Raw genomic sequence first — 17,492 nt, 5'->3', positions numbered from 1 at the left:
GCTCAACAAATCTGTGACACCACTTCAAATCCCATACAGTGATATTAAACCTGTAATTAGATGTTACATTAAAGATCTCATGCAACAGAAGTGGGACACCCAAGTAGGTATCAATAAATTACATGAAATTAAACCAAATATCGGTTATACCTACTTGGGTTGTCAGTCCAGATTTGATGAGGTCATTATGCGACGATGTCGTATTGGCCATTCAAGATACACTAATGAATATATATTGAAAAGTGAGGATCCTCCATTCTGTATCCCTTGTGATGAAAAAATCACAGTCAAGCATGTACTGCTTGACTGTATTGATTTTTCTATCACAAGGGATAAATATTTCAGTGCAACATCAATTATGGATCTTTTTAATAATGTTTCGTCTCATTTAATAATTAGCTTTTTAAAAGAAATTGAACTGTTAGATAAATTTTGAATATGTGTACATAGTTAATATTTTACTGTATCAGTAGTGTTAAACTTGTAACTGAGATTGTAAGTGGCTATATCCTCAAAGGGGGTTAAAGTACTGTAAAATTATTGTCCCCCGAGAGTGTATGTAAGACCACTTCATTCAAAGTAAGTTTGTTCCTACTACCGTTTTAGTCGTAGCATACTTGTTTGTTTTAATTTGGCTAAACTTGATAATCGCCAGCGGCTAAGGGATGATGTAAATCCTGCTGGGGAACCATGCAGGTAGCAGAAGTATTGTAAATCCCCACGGTTCCTAGTATGGTGGCCTACCTTTAATTGCTGGCGATCCCTAGCCCCGTTTTTATACTGTATTGTTATTTATTGTGATATCTTTTTTATGGTTCCATACTAGTTTTAAACATATATCTGTGATAGTCTAGTTGTTTTACTGTCCTTCGTCGACAGAATTTTATACACTTTACATATATATTATTAAAGTCAAATTTTGTCTGGCCACGATATGGCTGCAATATTGCCGATGTGACGTTAAATATTAACTCACTCACTCACTCTGGTATCTGACGAGCAAAAGCGAGTCAGATACCACAACTATTCACGAGTTTCATAAAATTGGTTTTACACGGGAGCGAGTTAAGTATTTTATTTATTACTGGCCATTAATAGCGTTTTTAGAATTATACTGTTGAGTGTGAATAGGCTGACACCTACACGATCCACGGCATAATCCAACTGAGTTTAACACAGTAATACTTCAAATACGTCAAAAGTTGAAACATATGAATTTAATACCATCCAACGGTCCACCTTTAGAATTCAGGCGTCCCTTCCACAAAATTATCGTAGCGTTAAGGTTATCGCAACTCATATACTTTAACTTAGACCAACTGTCGTTGCGCTACCGTACAATCAATCGCCTTGTGGAACGGGGCCTTGCACCTCAAAGTTTACAATCACGTCACAATAAACGATGACGTAATTTGTGGAATTTTGTTGCAAGATCCTACGGTGAAACAATACCATGTGACGTCAACCTAGCAACAAGGTTGCTGGGGTCATCGAGTGTGCATAAGCTCCTCTCAGTGATCTATCATCGCCACACGCCAATGTCGTTGAATAAGCCAAGGGATGTTGAGAGCTTTCAATATTTGTTCTAGAAACGTGTTCCGAGAGTACATAAGCACGCGTTTTGGTATTACACAATGTGTAATACAGCTGTATGTTTATTAAACGGGTGATCTCTTCACGGGCAAGTAATAAATTAAATTATTACCCATGTGATGAAGATACAGGTGGTAAGATACTAAATCCGTACGTCACACGTGTGTCGTACAAGGTTGACCTTGTTTTATTCATTTTGATTGGATAACCGTGACCTCTGTCACACCAGGACTACTTTTTTCTTTCATAAAAAATCGCGAGACGTCATTCATTTTGCAACTACAAGGCAGAACTGAAGCAATCTCATGTGAGCGAGGGATATTAACTAACACTTTATTAAACCAAACAAGATAGTCACCCGCATCAAATTCTGTTTGCATCCTATATAAGTTATGCATTGAGCTTCCACAAACATTATATAATCGAGCTATATCCATTTACAATGTTCGACTTCCGTTCAATAGATCGAGGGTCCACATGAGCGTGACGCACCCGACTACTTTCGCAACTTCCAATTTGATTTAACGTAAAAGGATAAGCGTGGTGAAATGAAGTCAGTTTAATCTATCTGGACAGATATCTAGACTTACTTGGGATGATCCGGTTGTGCCATCAGTGTCGTCTTCGTAGGGTATTTTGTGGCACTGTTTCGGGAGTTGTTTGTTTACAACTGCACAACCAGATCACTCAAAGTGAACATTTCCGATACAATAACATTCCCTATCTCTAGTGTAAAACGCGGTTGTCTTTTCTTATTCCGGTGGTGACCTTGCCCTTCGTTCGAAGCTGTCACTGAATGCAAGCAGACTTAGCGTGTTGATTTTCACGTCTTCAGTAAAGGGTGGTAGAGTAAACATGAATGTCTTTGGCGAACACTCTGATTTCCCTCTTCCAAAATGGTACGGACATGATATAAATTCAAATGATAGATCAAGGAAACCGAACCATCTTGAATGCACAGACCCCGGCAGTGCGAGTGACCGACTGTTGGTCCGATATTAAAGTGCGGCGCTAATGTGACTTTTCAAATTTTCTTATAGGTGTCCTGCGTACTAAAAACATGGCGCTTGAATTCTCATAAGTTGAAGAAATTCTTCGAAAAGGATCTTGAGCTTCGGTGCTGTTATGTTGTTAATGCGAATGCATAGGAATGTAAACAATGACCATATTTGGGCATATATCAATATTCATGCGCAACCAGATTTTGCAACCGGTTTCAGTTTGGTCTGTCAACGAACAAAAGTTGTTATGTATTTACACTTACATACATATTTAACGTGGGTAATAAATAAGATACCACACTCATTCTCATTAGATACCATTTTTACGTAACTCATGAACTTTCTATGTTATCTGATAGAAAGTCCACTCGTTTCGTAAAAATGGCATCTAACGAGAATGAGTGTATTATTCTCTATGTATGATGACCCTTACAAAAATGCCTACACAAGTGTATTTTCCCACTAGAAGGAGAGCGCCTGATCCAGCGGTCAGCTGTATCCCTCACTCAGTCATCCATCCCCTCCTCCACCAGCAGGACAACGAGGAGGGTGGGAGCCAGCTCCGTAGATAACTTCTCAGGTAGGACACCTACATACAGGAACTTCATGCAGTTAAATGTATTGCCATTGTGAATCCCCCAATCACTCCAGGAGAAGGGGACATGGGTGCCCTGTTGCTATGGCACCACCGTTTGATGTGATACTTGTTTTGCCTTACATGCCAAGTCTTGTGAGGTTTGTCCCAATTATGATACTGCTCTGTCAGCATCATGCATCTTCTCGTGGGTTTTGCAAATGACAGCCGTCACTTTTGTGGATTTCTCCCTGTATAAAGGTGACATGTTTTGATACACTACTCAAAAATGGTTAAGGACCACGTCTAGCCAGATTAACTATTGTAATATCAATGAATTGAGTATATATGTCATGCCACAACAGATTTACTATAATAATATGAAAGAATTGGATGGTCCTTAGCTTCTTTTGAGTGGTATATAACTGAAGTAATGTACATAGCAAATTGTAGCCCACCTCACTCACAGATAAAAACCATGATAATATCAGTAGTTTAAAATATTCATTTAAAATAAATAATAATAAATCCAATTTATTATTTTTTTTAATTTAAAAAAATGGTTTAGCGTATTCGACATAATAAGCGCCCAGGGCGCTCTAAAAATTAGAAATAGGGGGCTCTTATTAGAATATTATTTTGGTGAAGAAAAAAAAAACAGAGTTGAAAGATTGTAAATTTCATAGTTTATGGTGACAGCCTGAAGTTATACAAAAGAAAAGTCTGTGCATATTATACACGACAGATATATTTTCCAGAATTAAATTGCCCATAATTAAGGGTGCATATAACACATGAGTGCATATTTTTATACGTATAAATATGTCTTGTGTACATTGATCAATCGGAAGGGGTGTGCTTATTGGGATTGTTCACTAGGCATTATATTAGCAAATATCACCGTGGGCGCTTATGAGAGCAAGGCGCTTATTACGTCAAATACAGAATTTTTCAGAAACTTGCAATTTAGGGAAAGGAATTTGTTACTCAACAAGAGCCTAGCTACTACACCTATTTATATGTGTTTGTTTCCTACAGGTGGCAGTGGTTTGATTTACATTGACCCCTCCACACTTCGTCGCACCACTACTGTTACTACAGCAACACCAACAAACCAGGATAATGCTGTTACCATGGCAACTACAGTGGGACAGTTAGCACGAGCATTTGGTATTATCATTCGTCAGATAACTGACATGCTGAACACTCTGCCCACATACGCTGCTACAGCACCCCTGCCCTGTGTTCTCAATGTGACGGAGCAGGACGCAGCAGATTTGCAGGTAAAGGCACCTTACAGCTGGTCATAGATATGTGTTGACAGTGTGTATTCATTTTTTTAGCTTCCAAATGAAAGATTGCTTGGGGAATTTGTGCCTGACAAATAAAATGGAGATGAGTAAAATGACTTCATAACTCAGACAGTACAATAATAGTACTTATAGGAAGACATTGTGTTATTTTAGTGTGTAGACCTTATATGATCAATTTTCCCAAGTAGGTTGTGACTTTAGCCACTAGCCTTGGCCTAGTCAAATTTCTTCTGTCTAGTAAGCTCAGCTCATAATACTCCATGTTTTAATGTTGCAAGCTAATACAAATGGTGCCAAATGACACACTTGGGCGAGTAGACTCAAACTATTTTTTGTGCAGACTGCCCTTAAAGCTAACATAATCATTAAGTAAGGAACTAGAGGTGTGTTAGAAAACATTCACATACTGGTAGTCGGTCATACAGTTAGTCCTGACCTGGGATGTTGTTCCATGCATGATCCTGTCAGTTACAATCCAGTGCTGTCCTTGCAGTCCTACCTGGAGCGCCACCTCAAGCTTACCTGGGACTGGCTCATCTCCGTCATGGACTCCACGGAGGCACAGCTGCGCTTCGGCAGTGCCCTCAGCAACAACACCGACCCCGCCATGCCCACCCACCCCAACTACTCCAACTACATGAGGAACACCAGGGAGAGGCCTAACCGAGATGAGCAGCGCACGATCCAGACCATCGACACACGCAGGAGGACTAGATTCGGGGTCATTGGTGAGATTCTATAGTTTCTAGCTGTTTTATGTAGAGAATAGTTCCTCCAATGTTAGCTTTAGATTTCAGAAATATTCCGGCTTTATGATGGCAGTCTGTAAATAATCTTGACCTGACAATCTAGTGCTTGATATTATGAGCGACAATCAACCAAGTCACCATGCTTTACCACCCGATCCATGAAGGTGCCTCTTATGAATGACAGAGTTGTTATGAACATACTTTGACCAACATTCCCCATGGCCAATGAAATTGATCTTGAAGGCTTAAATATCACCATGTTTTTTATTTGAGGATTGGCTGAGATTCTGGAGTAAAACTGACACCTAGTACCCAGTGACAAAGATTATGTCAAATCTGTTGAGAGATGTTACTGGTGAAACAGACCATCTGAGATGCCACAAAAGTTCTGTGCTCATACTGTTGGTAACTGGTTTGTTTGATCCAGTTCTACCATTAAGTCTCTCTTAGCCACCTGATGACATCCTTTCTGTGAGTACTCAGGGTAGAATAAGTACCCCAAACCCCAAAATTAGATCTATTTGAATGAAGGTCATGGTTTCCAGTCATCAAACGCTTGTGGCAGTGATTGTTGTTTGTGCTATCCACCCAAGGGAGCCGATCCACAAAGATTTGTAGCATCTGTCTATGTCAAACTGTGGAGTTTCTTCTTGAGCATCGAAAACTACGTGGATCAGGGCCCTTGTGTGTAAGGTCAGACTTAAGTATTTACAGACTGACATGATATAACTGAAATATTGCTGTACATGCCATAAAACAATATACATTCTCTTATTGATGACATTTTTTAGGGTTATGTATCTAATGGAGTGAGTGTGGTTCCGTTTCAGCTGGCACTGATGGAAACTCTGCCAGAAGGGACTTTCTCAACTATGCCCTATCTCTGATGCGTTCCCATAGCGATGAGCATCTTGATAACCTGCCGGTCATGGACATGTCAGCACTCAAGCATGTGGCATATGTTTTTGATGCTCTGATCTACTACATGAGGTCAGGTCCCGAGTCTGACCTGGATGGAGGAAAGGACGGCATCTCTGTGAACTCATGGCAGGACCATGAGGAAACAGAAAATGATGACCATGATGACGATATCTCCAACAGCAACATTGCCATGGACTCTGAGAGCTGTGATGGTGACAGTGACACCACTTCTAAACTAGGTCGGAAGCATCCGTTTTTCCAACGCTCGGACTCCACTATATTCCTCGGATGTCCCCCTCCAGATCCGTTCAAAACACCCCTCATTCAGGCTCTTCCTCTGGCAGATCAGCCACATCTACTTCAGCCAAATTCTCGTCGTGAAGATTTATTTGGTATGGCAAGACCAACAATATTACAGCCAAAACACACAGTAGATGCCAACGCAAGCTCCACAAGTACAGCAAACAGATTTGAGAAGTTGCCAATCCATCTTTCCCTCTCTAGTCCCATGGATGACAGCTCGGCCAATACATGTTCCATTGCCACCCAGACTGCTCAGCCTCCGGTCAGTGGCAGCAGTCCAACTGCTGACACTCGGACCGACACACCAGCACAAGCACCTTCAGACGCTCCCATCAGCACTGGGGTCATTGTACGACCTAACATTCCCAGCATACCTTCAACCTCCTCTACCTTGACCACGGAAATGCCACCAGTGTCATCGATGGAGACTTCCTCCCCAGCTCCTCTCAGTCCCAATGTGAGCCTGATGAGGTCTGACCTGCAGCAAGCGAGTGTGATTGTACATGCGGGATCGACACAGGTGTTGCCGCCTCCCCCTCCAGCGGGATCCATGTCGGATGAACAGAGTCAGGATATGATGCCTGTGCCCATGGATGTTGCCTCCAGTTCAACCGCAGAACCCTCTACACTGCCTTCGTTCAGGTGAGTCAAGATGGAGTTGTCCTCAGTAAATTTACAGATTTGATAGTTTTGTGCTTGGGCTGCAGTCTACCCTAGTCTCCAGATCTTGGGATCATCTTGACCCCTCATCTGTTGTAAAGGGGGTCATAGGTAGCGGTCAAAGCAATCAAAGGATCTCTTAAATGCAAAGAGAATCATCTTGTGTCACTGGTCACCTATCATCTCTTGTAAAGGGGGTCATAGGTAGCAGTCAAAGCAATCAAAGAATCTCTTAAATGCAAAGAGAATTATCTTGTGTCACTGGTGGCGTCTTAGTCCTGTTATGCATGTCAATGTCTGTCAGTGCTGTTTGTTGAAAAGATTAAAGAAGAAAATATTGTATAAATTATTTATGATGAGAGCCTAAATTCCTTGCCACAAAGGCAATCAGGAAGTTTATGTTTTCAACACAAACTGCATCAAGTACTCTTCATACCATCCATATTATTGTATCAACTCCTTATTATATTATGAGGGAGTGGGGTAACCTAGTGGTTGAAGTGTCGACTCGTGTGAGTGTGGTTGTGATTGCCCACATGTGTGACGCCCTTCTTGGCATCCACAACTGTGATGTAGCTGGATCATTGGGGAAGTGGCATTAAACCATACTCACTCCTTATATATACATGTATCAGGTTGTATTGGTATATGTCTTCACGATACATGTAAAGTGGCACTTCATATCACCATTCAACAATATTCGGAGAACAGTTACATCCCTACTTAGCCACATACAAACTGCAGTAATCATACTTATGGTTATTTGAATAGTTCTGTCTGCTCTTTACTGGCTTCTGAAATTTAGGGGGTATTAACCAGGAAATCATTAATCAAAGTTTACTCTTTCATAGAGTGATGGGTGACTTTCAAGTGTTGATCTTCTTATGACTGTAAGATGATAGCAGTATTAATGACAGGTGGATGTATTGTTGGAGTACAATCTTCATTATGTTCCTCAGTGCTGACCCAGCACCGCCTGTGGAGAGCCCGGTGGATCTGGTTGGGGCCAATGAGAATGTATCCAACACTGTCGACATTGAGACTTCATCAACATCAGCGTCCATGTCACTCAGAGCCAGGTAACAGAAGTTTGTTATCAGACATAGTTCTCAATACATAGTTATGTAACTCTGAAGTTACTACAGTGATTCCTGCCTTAAATATGTACATGTTCTTAATCACTGATAAAGTCTAATGATTTTACGTGGCTAAGAAAAAGCACAAGTACAAAGTTATTTTTGGTTTATTTCAGACAACAAAGTGTGATTGGACAGCAGGTGTCACATGATGTGTTGTTGGGGCGATGGCGACTGACTTTAGATCTGTTTGGTCGTGTGTTCTGTGAGGATGTTGGGGCCGAGGTGGGGTCTGTGATCAGTGAGCTCGGTGGCTTCCCCGTGAAGGAGAGCCGCTTCCGTCGTGAGATGGAGAAACTAAGGAACTCCCAGCAAAGAGATCTTACCCTAGATGTAAGTATAGCAAGTTTAGACTTTGCTGAAACGGAGGTTGGTGTGATTTCCGGAGCAGAACTCAAAAACTATTCAACATTTTTCATCCAAACTTGGTACATGTGTTAATCAGGGGCTGAAGTGGTGCCTTTTGCCACTTTTAGGAATTTAAAAAAATATATATATCCTGTTTCCATGGCAACAAGTTTGACTTTGACTCTGTTAATAGTGGTGTGTTTGTCCAGACCATATCTCTAAAACTAATTGGTGCTCTCTCTTGACACTTTACACACACAAATACCAGGTTGTCTACTGGTGCCTTTTGCTGTTTAGGGAATTTTAGAATTTATATTTTTTCTGTTTCCATGGCAACAAGTTTGATTTTGACTGTTCATAGTGGTGTGTGACATAGAAATACAAAATTCTGAATCCCAATTTCATTGTATTGTTTTGATAGCTCAATAACTACTTTTGTGTATACAGACAGACATTTTTCATAGAAATTCTCTCATCAAGTTGGACTTCAAGTAACAGTCAGATGATTTGTTCTTACGAATTTGTTGGAGCCGGGGAGATTTGTCATCTTCTGATGACTCTTGTTTCATTTGACTAGGTTGAGCGAGACAGGAACTCCTTGCTACAGACCACTTTCAAACAGCTGAATACTCACTTCAACCGGCGTACCAGCACCACTGGGCCGCCCTTGGCTGTTCACAGGGTCAAGGTCACATTCAAGGATGAGCCCGGTGAAGGGTCAGGGGTTGCCAGGAGCTTCTATACAGCAATAGCCCATGTGAGTGAACACACCTGTGTTATGATGAGGTGAAATACATATATATATGTCTGTCTTCTCACAGTTTGAGAAGGGAGACCGATGTATAGCAAAGTGGAAATAGATTACATGGAAGAGGACTCATCCTGGGGAAACATTTTTAATGGTGACCAACGCCATAATCAGAAAGAAATGACAATTGTTTGAATTTATATTTATTAAAAAATCTAAGAAGCTTACGGTTGATGAATTAAAAAGTACCTGTTGAAATGCATTGTATATTGTCCATGGACATGTCAAACATCTTATATAAAGAGTAAAACATTATAAACATGTTGAAAAGGATTGGCAACTGATTTAATACCAAATTAAATTTTGAGAATATTTGCCTAAGCAAAGGTAATTGGCAAAATATTTGAAAACCATAGAATCAAAAAAGTGTGACCTGGTGGACTGTGCCAGCATAGAAACTGTATGATCTAAAGTGAAGAAGTGCTGTATATAGAAGTGAGATGCTCCCAGGGGGCTGCTTGTGACCTGGTGATGGTACTGTATGTTCCAGGCCGTGTTGTCCCAGGAGAAGCTGCCTGCCTTGGATGGGATCCTTGTTGGAGGAGGGAAGAGCTTCCAATACAGTGAGTAAAACTTTGTTGTTTTATTGATAGATATATCTGAAATTCATTCATGGTATAGTAGGGCACTTAATCAGCGATAGAAACTAACAGCTTTAGTCCACTAGTCCTTGTCATGATAACATATAGCAAAACCCTTAAAAAGGTCAAATTTATACTAGTCTATTGGGCAGTTAGGCAAGGACTATGTGACTAGTGCCGATTTTTAATGTTAATGAACAGAATCAGTGATTGTTTTTGAAACTTTGTTTTTAACAAAACCTTTGAATAACCTGATTTATGTGATGTTTGTCCAGATCTTATACAACGATTAAGATCCCGAGAGCGTGAAAGAGAACGACAGAGGTCGGCCATGCAGCGACAGAGAAGTAGAGACCGTGAACCACGTAGAACCTTGTCATACGATGCCCCGCCCTTCTACATGCCCACCGATGCTGCCAGTAGTGGGTCAGGTGGTGGCAGCACAAGTGGGGTGGGGAGCAGTGCTGGAGGGGGTAGCTCCAGTGCCAGTGGGGGAAGCAGCGGCAGTGCTGGCAGCAGTGACCCCCCGGCAGAGGGTGGAGACACCATCTCACAGTACAGGAGGCAGTTGGGGGAGAGGCTGTACCCCAAGGTCAGGTTGCTGCAACCGGTGAGTAGGATGCTGAAGGAAGGCTCTTACTGAGTAATAGGCACTTCTAATGGTGAGCGGGGGCACAGAGGGGAGGGGGTCATCTACAGCAGCTCAATTCAGGTTGGAGTGTTACAGTATTACCTGAAAATCACTTTTTTAGTATGTAGTTCGGAGGGTTCGAAGTGTTGTTCCACAAAGCAAGCTTAGGGCTTCACTTGTCATAAGTCCTATTCTATGGTTGATTATCATAGTGTTCATTTTCACTTGGTGAGACTCCAATATAGATTCCAGGCAGAGTATGTGTCCTGCACTGCCCAAAGTGAGATGGGTTGCCAGATTGGTCGAGTCTTAAAACTTCTTTGGAACCTGTTTGATCTTTCACTATAAATTAATTGATGTATTAATTGTTGACAAGAATGTGGACTGTATCGTGCAAGTGTCCATCTAACAATAGTAACTATGGAGAGCCTAAATAAGCAGTGAATATGATGACATTCTTCCCTGCAGTCACTGGCTGCCAAGATCACTGGCATGTTGCTGGAGCTGTCCCCAGCACAGCTGTTGCTGCTGTTGGCGTCGGAGGAGTCCCTGCGGCAACGTGTTGACGAAGCTGTCGACATCATAATGTCACATGGCAGGTGAGTCACTGTGCTATAACAGGATTAAAATGGAAAGTTGAAACTATCAGAATCTGAATCTAGTCTGTGGCTTTAGTCCCTAGTCCAAAGCCGGACAGCTTTGTTACTCATAAAAAACAATGTTAATTGACTGATTAAGGAGTATTTGCGGGGAGAGTCACTAAGCTCCATGGTCCATCTCTATTCCAGACCTAGTTGTCGTAATGATACTTTGTGAAATTGAGACATTGCCTCAGTGTAGTTTGGTAATTGTGAATATACTAAAGTGTTCCATGGTTGTGCTTGTATCCAGTGATGTTAGTATGAGTTTGGGGTGCACAGGGAGATGAGTGCTGAGACGCTGCTGGACCTGGACATCTTCAACTTGTCCTCTGACAAGACAAAGAAAGGTGGAAGTGGATCAGACCGCCGGAGTGATGGAGAGGAAGAGGAAGACTTGGAGGATAATGCCCCGTTGCTATGGCAACCTGGAAAACATGGCTATTATTCACCTCGACCTGGAAAGAACACTCCAGAGAGGCTTAACGCATTTAGGAATATTGGCAGGCAAGTGGACCTTCGTTACTTCATGCATCACTTTGGTGCAGTTATCTGGAAGTCAGAGTTGCATCCTTTAGATGTGCCAGGATATGCTAGTATTTTGTTTGAATCCAAGATTATCCCTAAAAATGTTGTTTGATATGTCAGGACCATACCCATGCTGATGGTTTCACCAAATGGTAAACTTCTGCAACAGGCACCACTAAAGGCTTCCTTCCCTCATTACGCTGACACATCTTGATATGGTTGAAATACTGTTCAAGGTGGGGTAAGCCCAACTTGAAACATTTTGGTAGCATCAATGTTTGGAATTCATTTCATAATTCTCAGTCATAATCTCAATGAACAAACTTGTATGTTGCTTGAGAAAGAACACTATGTAAATAAGAAAATTCTTAATCATCCAAAAAGATATTGTAAAGTCACTGTATATTTTCAATTTGATCACTTTTTGTAACAGAGTCATCGGTCTGTGCCTGCTACAGAATGAGATCTGCCCCATATTTTTCAATCGCCATGTCCTTAAGTATGTGCTAGGCCGGAAGATTGGCTGGCATGACCTGGCCTTCTTTGACCCAGAGATCTACGAGAGCCTGCGTACACTGCTGGAAGATTCAGAAACCAAGGACGCCTCGCTCATGTTCACAACTCTTGACCTGAACTTCTGTGTGGAGCTCTGTGCTGAAGAGGTCAGAGTTATTTGCATCTACCATTTTAGAAACTTTACAGGGTGTAGGGTACTTAGAGTAAGATGATGCTTTTAGCTGTGTTAAGTCCCTGCCAGGATGTGCCAGTCTGTCACTTCTATGGCCAGGACCTTCGTTCAAAGTCTTCAAAAATTACAACCTACCTCACTTTGGGTGGACTGCCTAAAATGATTGAAATATTGTTGGAAGAGGCAGACCGTATTTTGCCGTGTATAAGGCAAATTTTTCGTACATAGAATTAGGGGGATTTCAAGGGGGGTCGCCCACTACACAGGGTAGAAGAGTTTGGGTTGATGTTTTCCCCCAATACAAAGACATAACCATAAGCACACGACACCGAAAATACCATGTCAACAAACCCATACTGAAGTACGCAAATTAATCATGTTATTACACTGTGGTTATAAAAAGTGCTCATTGTATATCTGGAATGAATTTATTCAAAATTTTATTCAATATTGTTCACATTAATTTCAGGGAAATTGTGTGTGAAGTGATCAGTAGATTATTTAGAGACCGGTTCAGAAAGTTGGAATATTGCCGAGTGCGGCGTTAAACAACAAACAAACATGTGTTATTTCACTCCTGGCTGTTATAGAATCTATAATCCAATCTAAGAAAATGCAAGAGAAAACCCTAACATGATTCTGTTGTGATCAGGGCGGGGAACAGCTGGAGTTGATATCAGGAGGTGCTGACATTGAAGTAAACGCCCAGAATGTCCATGACTATGTTCGCAAGTATGCCGAGTATAGAATGGTCAAAGTTGCCGAGAAAAGTCTTCGGGTGAGTAGTACAGAAAGTAGTAGATGCCATTTTCCTTCCTCTGGAAGTGTATATATAGAATGTTGATCTTGAAATTTTATTTCTTTGAACTGTACACTGAAGATTCTTTATATTGGTGAATTTTACAGACTGATTTGAGGCTAAGATATATGTTTATCCCGCCTGCTGATGTAGTGATAAGCATAGGAATGACTCTTGTTTTTCTCCCTGAACGGAAGGTATTCAATGTCAATGAACCAAAAGTGGCGTATAAGTAGCCAAAGTTCATTTTCGAATTACACCAGACTGGGGGGATATGTCATCTCCTGATGACTCTTGTTCTTTGTTTTCTTTCTTTGAATGACAATGAGTAATATATAACCTACACAAAACTCAGAATTACAGATTATCTGTTGCCACGTGGATGAGTGCTGTCCCTCACCAAACCTAAGGGTCAAACATTCCTTCACTCTGGACAGGTAATCCATAATTCCTTGTAGCTGCGTGGTTCTTGTCTAGTTATTTCATCATACCAGGTAGTAGGGATTGCTACTGTTAGATGTCGGAGTGACTAAACTGTACATTGTATGTTTCCTAGCACATCAAAGCAGGCGTGTTTGATGTGATACCACAGAACTCACTGGAAGGTCTAACTTCGGAAGATCTACGGCTGCTCCTCAATGGTGTTGGTGATATCGATGTACAAACTCTCATCGGATACACCAGCTTTAACGATGAGAGTGGTGAGTTACTTCACTTTAACGAAGGAAGATTTTACAGACGACTAATGATGTTTGCTATTATTTGGGATATTTTCATGTCCCATCATCTCTAGTGACCAAGCTCTGAGGGACTGCTTCCTTCAATATCAATTGTAATACTGGAAGTTTTCTCTGAAACCAAACACATCACAGGAAAAACAGACATGGATGTGAACATGTAGAATTGTGCACAGTTCAGGGTTAGAACGTAACACTAGCCCAGGGTTAGTACAAATTCCTGTGGGCAAATACAAATTTCAAATTTGCCCATTGTTTTAACATTACCCGGGCTAGTAAAGCTTTTGAGTTTATTTCTAATCCTGGCACTGCTCAGAAAAAAATATTGTGTCGGAAGTTGTGAATTCATAACAATTTCCATGGGGATTATGGGGTTAGAATAGGTCCCCAGCAACCTATGCAGGTTATAAGAGGCAACTAAAGAGATCAGGTGGTCAGACTTGGTGACTTTGTTGATTGTGTGTCATTGTGTCCCGATGGGGTTGGATGTTGCTTAAATCAATCACTGGTATGTCTGGTCATGATTTTTTCAGCCTTCTGTCATATATCATTATCAATGTTGCATGTGAAATGAGACATAAAGGTAAGCAATAGATGAAGGCAAACTAACAGTATCCATCCTGTTTAGGTGAAAGTGCTGAACGGGTCCAGCGTTTCAAGAGGTGGTTGTGGTCAGTGGTGGAGAAGATGACCAACCAAGAGCGGCAGGACCTGGTCTACTTCTGGACATCCAGCCCTGCCCTGCCGGCCAGTGAGGAAGGCTTCCAGCCCATGCCCAGCATCACCATCCGACCTGCTGATGATGACCATCTCCCCACAGCCAACACCTGCATCTCCCGGCTATATATCCCCCTCTACTCAACCAAAGTCATTCTCAGAGCCAAGCTCCTGATGGCCATCAAGACAAAAGCATTTGGGTTTGTCTGATCATTGGATCTAAGTGTATTAGCTACAAGATTGTGCAAGTGGCTTCAAAACCTGTATTGAAAAGGCTGGAAGCGCACACACACTTGGCATAGATATGTCAAACGCTGTCATGGAATTTGGATGGCTTCAGGGGAGGAGAGGATGGTAAAGGGAGGTAACCTTGTGTTGCAAACATGGATGATGGCAAGGTGAACTCTGTGAATTTGTGCCAATATTAATTTTCTTGACAGACTGAACTGGGTTGCCATGTTTGAAGTCATGGATAGTCATGGAACAAACTCTTGATCAATCTGGTGAGACCAAACTTTATCGTATTTATAATGTCTATGTCTAACAAGGGCAATACAATAATTGGGAAGTGCCTGAACGAAGTTCCCTGCATGAATCACTGGGAGGCTGGAGGAAACAACTGCTTCTTCATGAATAGATCCAGATACGTCAACCACGCTGATATGTGTGAATATCAAGGATGCACACCGAAGCCCTACAACTACCAACTTCAACAAAAAACAGAAGTGCAGCTGATTTAGCTCAAGGACTGTCTAATATTAGCTTTATCACTTTTGTACTAAGTGCAAAGAGGCATATGATTATCAGTGTTGTGTCTTACATGTATATTGTTCAATCTCTTTTCCCCAAATTGCTAATTCACATGGATCTGAAGAGCCATTTGTGTTGGTGTTTGTGGCTTTGCAAAGATGCCTATATGCACAGTGTGTTTCAGTTGTCCTGCAGCCCAAATGATATGAGACCCTTGACAACAGTGTTGACCCAGGGTTGTAGCAGGGTGTTCAAGATCAAGCAATACCGTCACTGTAAAGAACGAAGAGGATATTCAGTACCATAATGAATTCTTTGAATTTAATGATGTTTTCAGTGTTCTGATTGTATACAGTTTTATAACAAAAGTCAAAGGGCTTGTGAGTGTATTTGTGTGATGTGTGTATGGTAGAATGAGGATGTGGATTCCTGTGAATGAAGCACTAATCAAGGTGTATGTTTATACAAAGATCGTCTTTCAGAAATCTAATTTCTTTTTTGATGTAAAATATCATTCCCATGTGATGTGAGAGCATTTCAGCCCATGTCTGAAGGTTTTTATGGAGATCATGTGAAGTGAACGTTTCTTGTTATGAGAAACCTGCTCTTGGAACAGCAGCATTTGTAGATGAAAGCAACAGAACTGATATGCTCTTAGCTCCTGTACTCTTATGATATGCCCTCCCTGGAATATGGTCATCAGACCATGCAGATGTACCTTAGATATATGTAAAGAGAGACTGCCAACATATATCTGTGAAAGCTAGTGTTGTGAATGTGTATTATTGACGGTGCTACCAGCTTGCTATAGGATCTCTCTATGTGATTTGCCAGGACATGCATGGAACTGTTACATTGGTAAGGGAAGAACCCTGCTGTACTGGCATTGGTGCTTGTTCTGGTACTTGGAGTACTTCATGCGCACCCCTGGGACGACAATCACAATGTCAGTGTTCAAAGCTTAGAATAATCACTCCTTTATCTGTGTAGCAGGCATTGGGTGGCTAGAGTATATGGCCCAAGGATGCTCATTAAGAGAGACACTGCTGCCATGACCAGACTGGTTAGTGTGTCATTGAATAGATGTGATTCATGCTCACACTATCAACCACTGGTTTGGCCCAAACTCACTTTGCAGGCCACTGTGATATAGCTATGGCAAACTGATCATTCATTTGCTCCTTGACAACATTTCTGCCAATACTAATGATGTATCATATCAGAATACAATTGTTTATTTACTTAAGGTAAAGACTACTAATTATTTAGAGCAGAAGAGACCTGAAAGTGTGTTAATCAGATTAGCTAAATGATGGTCATAAGATGTGTTTCAGCATCATGCTGGTGTGAAGTTTCTCTTCCTCAAGATGGTTTTCTGAACTGTGTGTATGTGGAGGAATGTATGTCAGTGGGAGTGTGCTGCTGGTTGACGCTGATGTGAGATGGTACACAGTTGCATCCTACCAGCCTGTTGTTGTGCCTGTAGCAGGGGAAAGAGGGAACAAGCGCAGTGTTGTAAATTGTCATGGTTGGAATTTGTTTGTATGTATGTTTATTTTCAAAGATGTCTGGCAAAAGAGATGTTTCAGACAAGTGACAAGTTTTATGACAAAACCAATGCATTTACTGTTAGACATGCATTACCAAACAATAATTTGTATGATAAATAAATGTATAAAACAATGACTCTTTGTTGGAGTTCTAATGTTGATTAAGTACACGTTTGTCAGTTTAAGTTGATTCCAAGTAATGGTACAAACAAAACCAACATTACAATTTTATATGTAATATCTGTATAATGCAGTGGGGTAGTTGGGTAGCCTAGTGGATAAAGCAGTCGCGCTTATCACCCGGGTTCGATTCCCCACATGGGTACAATGTGTGAAGCTCATTTCTGGTGTCCCCTGCCCTTATATTACTGGAATATTGCTAAAAGCGGCGTAAAACCATACTCACTCACTATAATGCAATAAAGATGAACACAGACTTGCTGTTATCATCCACAACTTTTAGTTCA

General features: G+C 41.2%; 1 protein-coding gene across 4 annotated transcripts in view; it reads left to right on the top strand.

Moving 5' to 3' along the window:
* The window catches only part of LOC124135679 (E3 ubiquitin-protein ligase UBR5-like), a 61,941-nt gene extending 44,780 nt beyond the window's left edge, over positions 1-17,161 (top strand). For 2 of the 4 annotated variants that reach the window (XM_046501128.2, XM_046501126.2), the window contains exons 36-50: positions 3,061-3,174; positions 4,207-4,451; positions 4,975-5,209; positions 6,061-7,096; positions 8,074-8,193; positions 8,367-8,583; positions 9,176-9,355; positions 9,897-9,969; positions 10,263-10,597; positions 11,087-11,217; positions 11,539-11,763; positions 12,218-12,446; positions 13,125-13,250; positions 13,828-13,972; positions 14,637-17,161. In XM_046501128.2, coding sequence (XP_046357084.2) covers positions 3,061-3,174; positions 4,207-4,451; positions 4,975-5,209; positions 6,061-7,096; positions 8,074-8,193; positions 8,367-8,583; positions 9,176-9,355; positions 9,897-9,969; positions 10,263-10,597; positions 11,087-11,217; positions 11,539-11,763; positions 12,218-12,446; positions 13,125-13,250; positions 13,828-13,972; positions 14,637-14,935 — 3,710 coding nt within the window. In that variant the 3' untranslated portion in view covers positions 14,936-17,161. Of the gene's footprint in view, positions 1-3,060; positions 3,175-4,206; positions 4,452-4,974; positions 5,210-6,060; positions 7,097-8,073; positions 8,194-8,366; positions 8,584-9,175; positions 9,356-9,896; positions 9,970-10,262; positions 10,598-11,086; positions 11,218-11,538; positions 11,764-12,217; positions 12,447-13,124; positions 13,366-13,743; positions 13,973-14,636 lie in introns of those variants that run through there. The other 2 variants (XM_046501127.2, XM_048395789.1) reach the window with 2 other exon arrangements.
* The last annotated feature ends 331 nt before the right edge of the window (positions 17,162-17,492 follow it).

The sequence above is a fragment of the Haliotis rufescens genome, unplaced genomic scaffold (genome assembly GCF_023055435.1).
Source record: "Haliotis rufescens isolate VD_foot unplaced genomic scaffold, xgHalRufe1.0.p SCAF_1, whole genome shotgun sequence".
Taxonomy (NCBI): Eukaryota; Metazoa; Mollusca; class Gastropoda; order Lepetellida; family Haliotidae; genus Haliotis; species Haliotis rufescens.
This window is presented reverse-complemented; position numbering and strand designations above follow the sequence as displayed.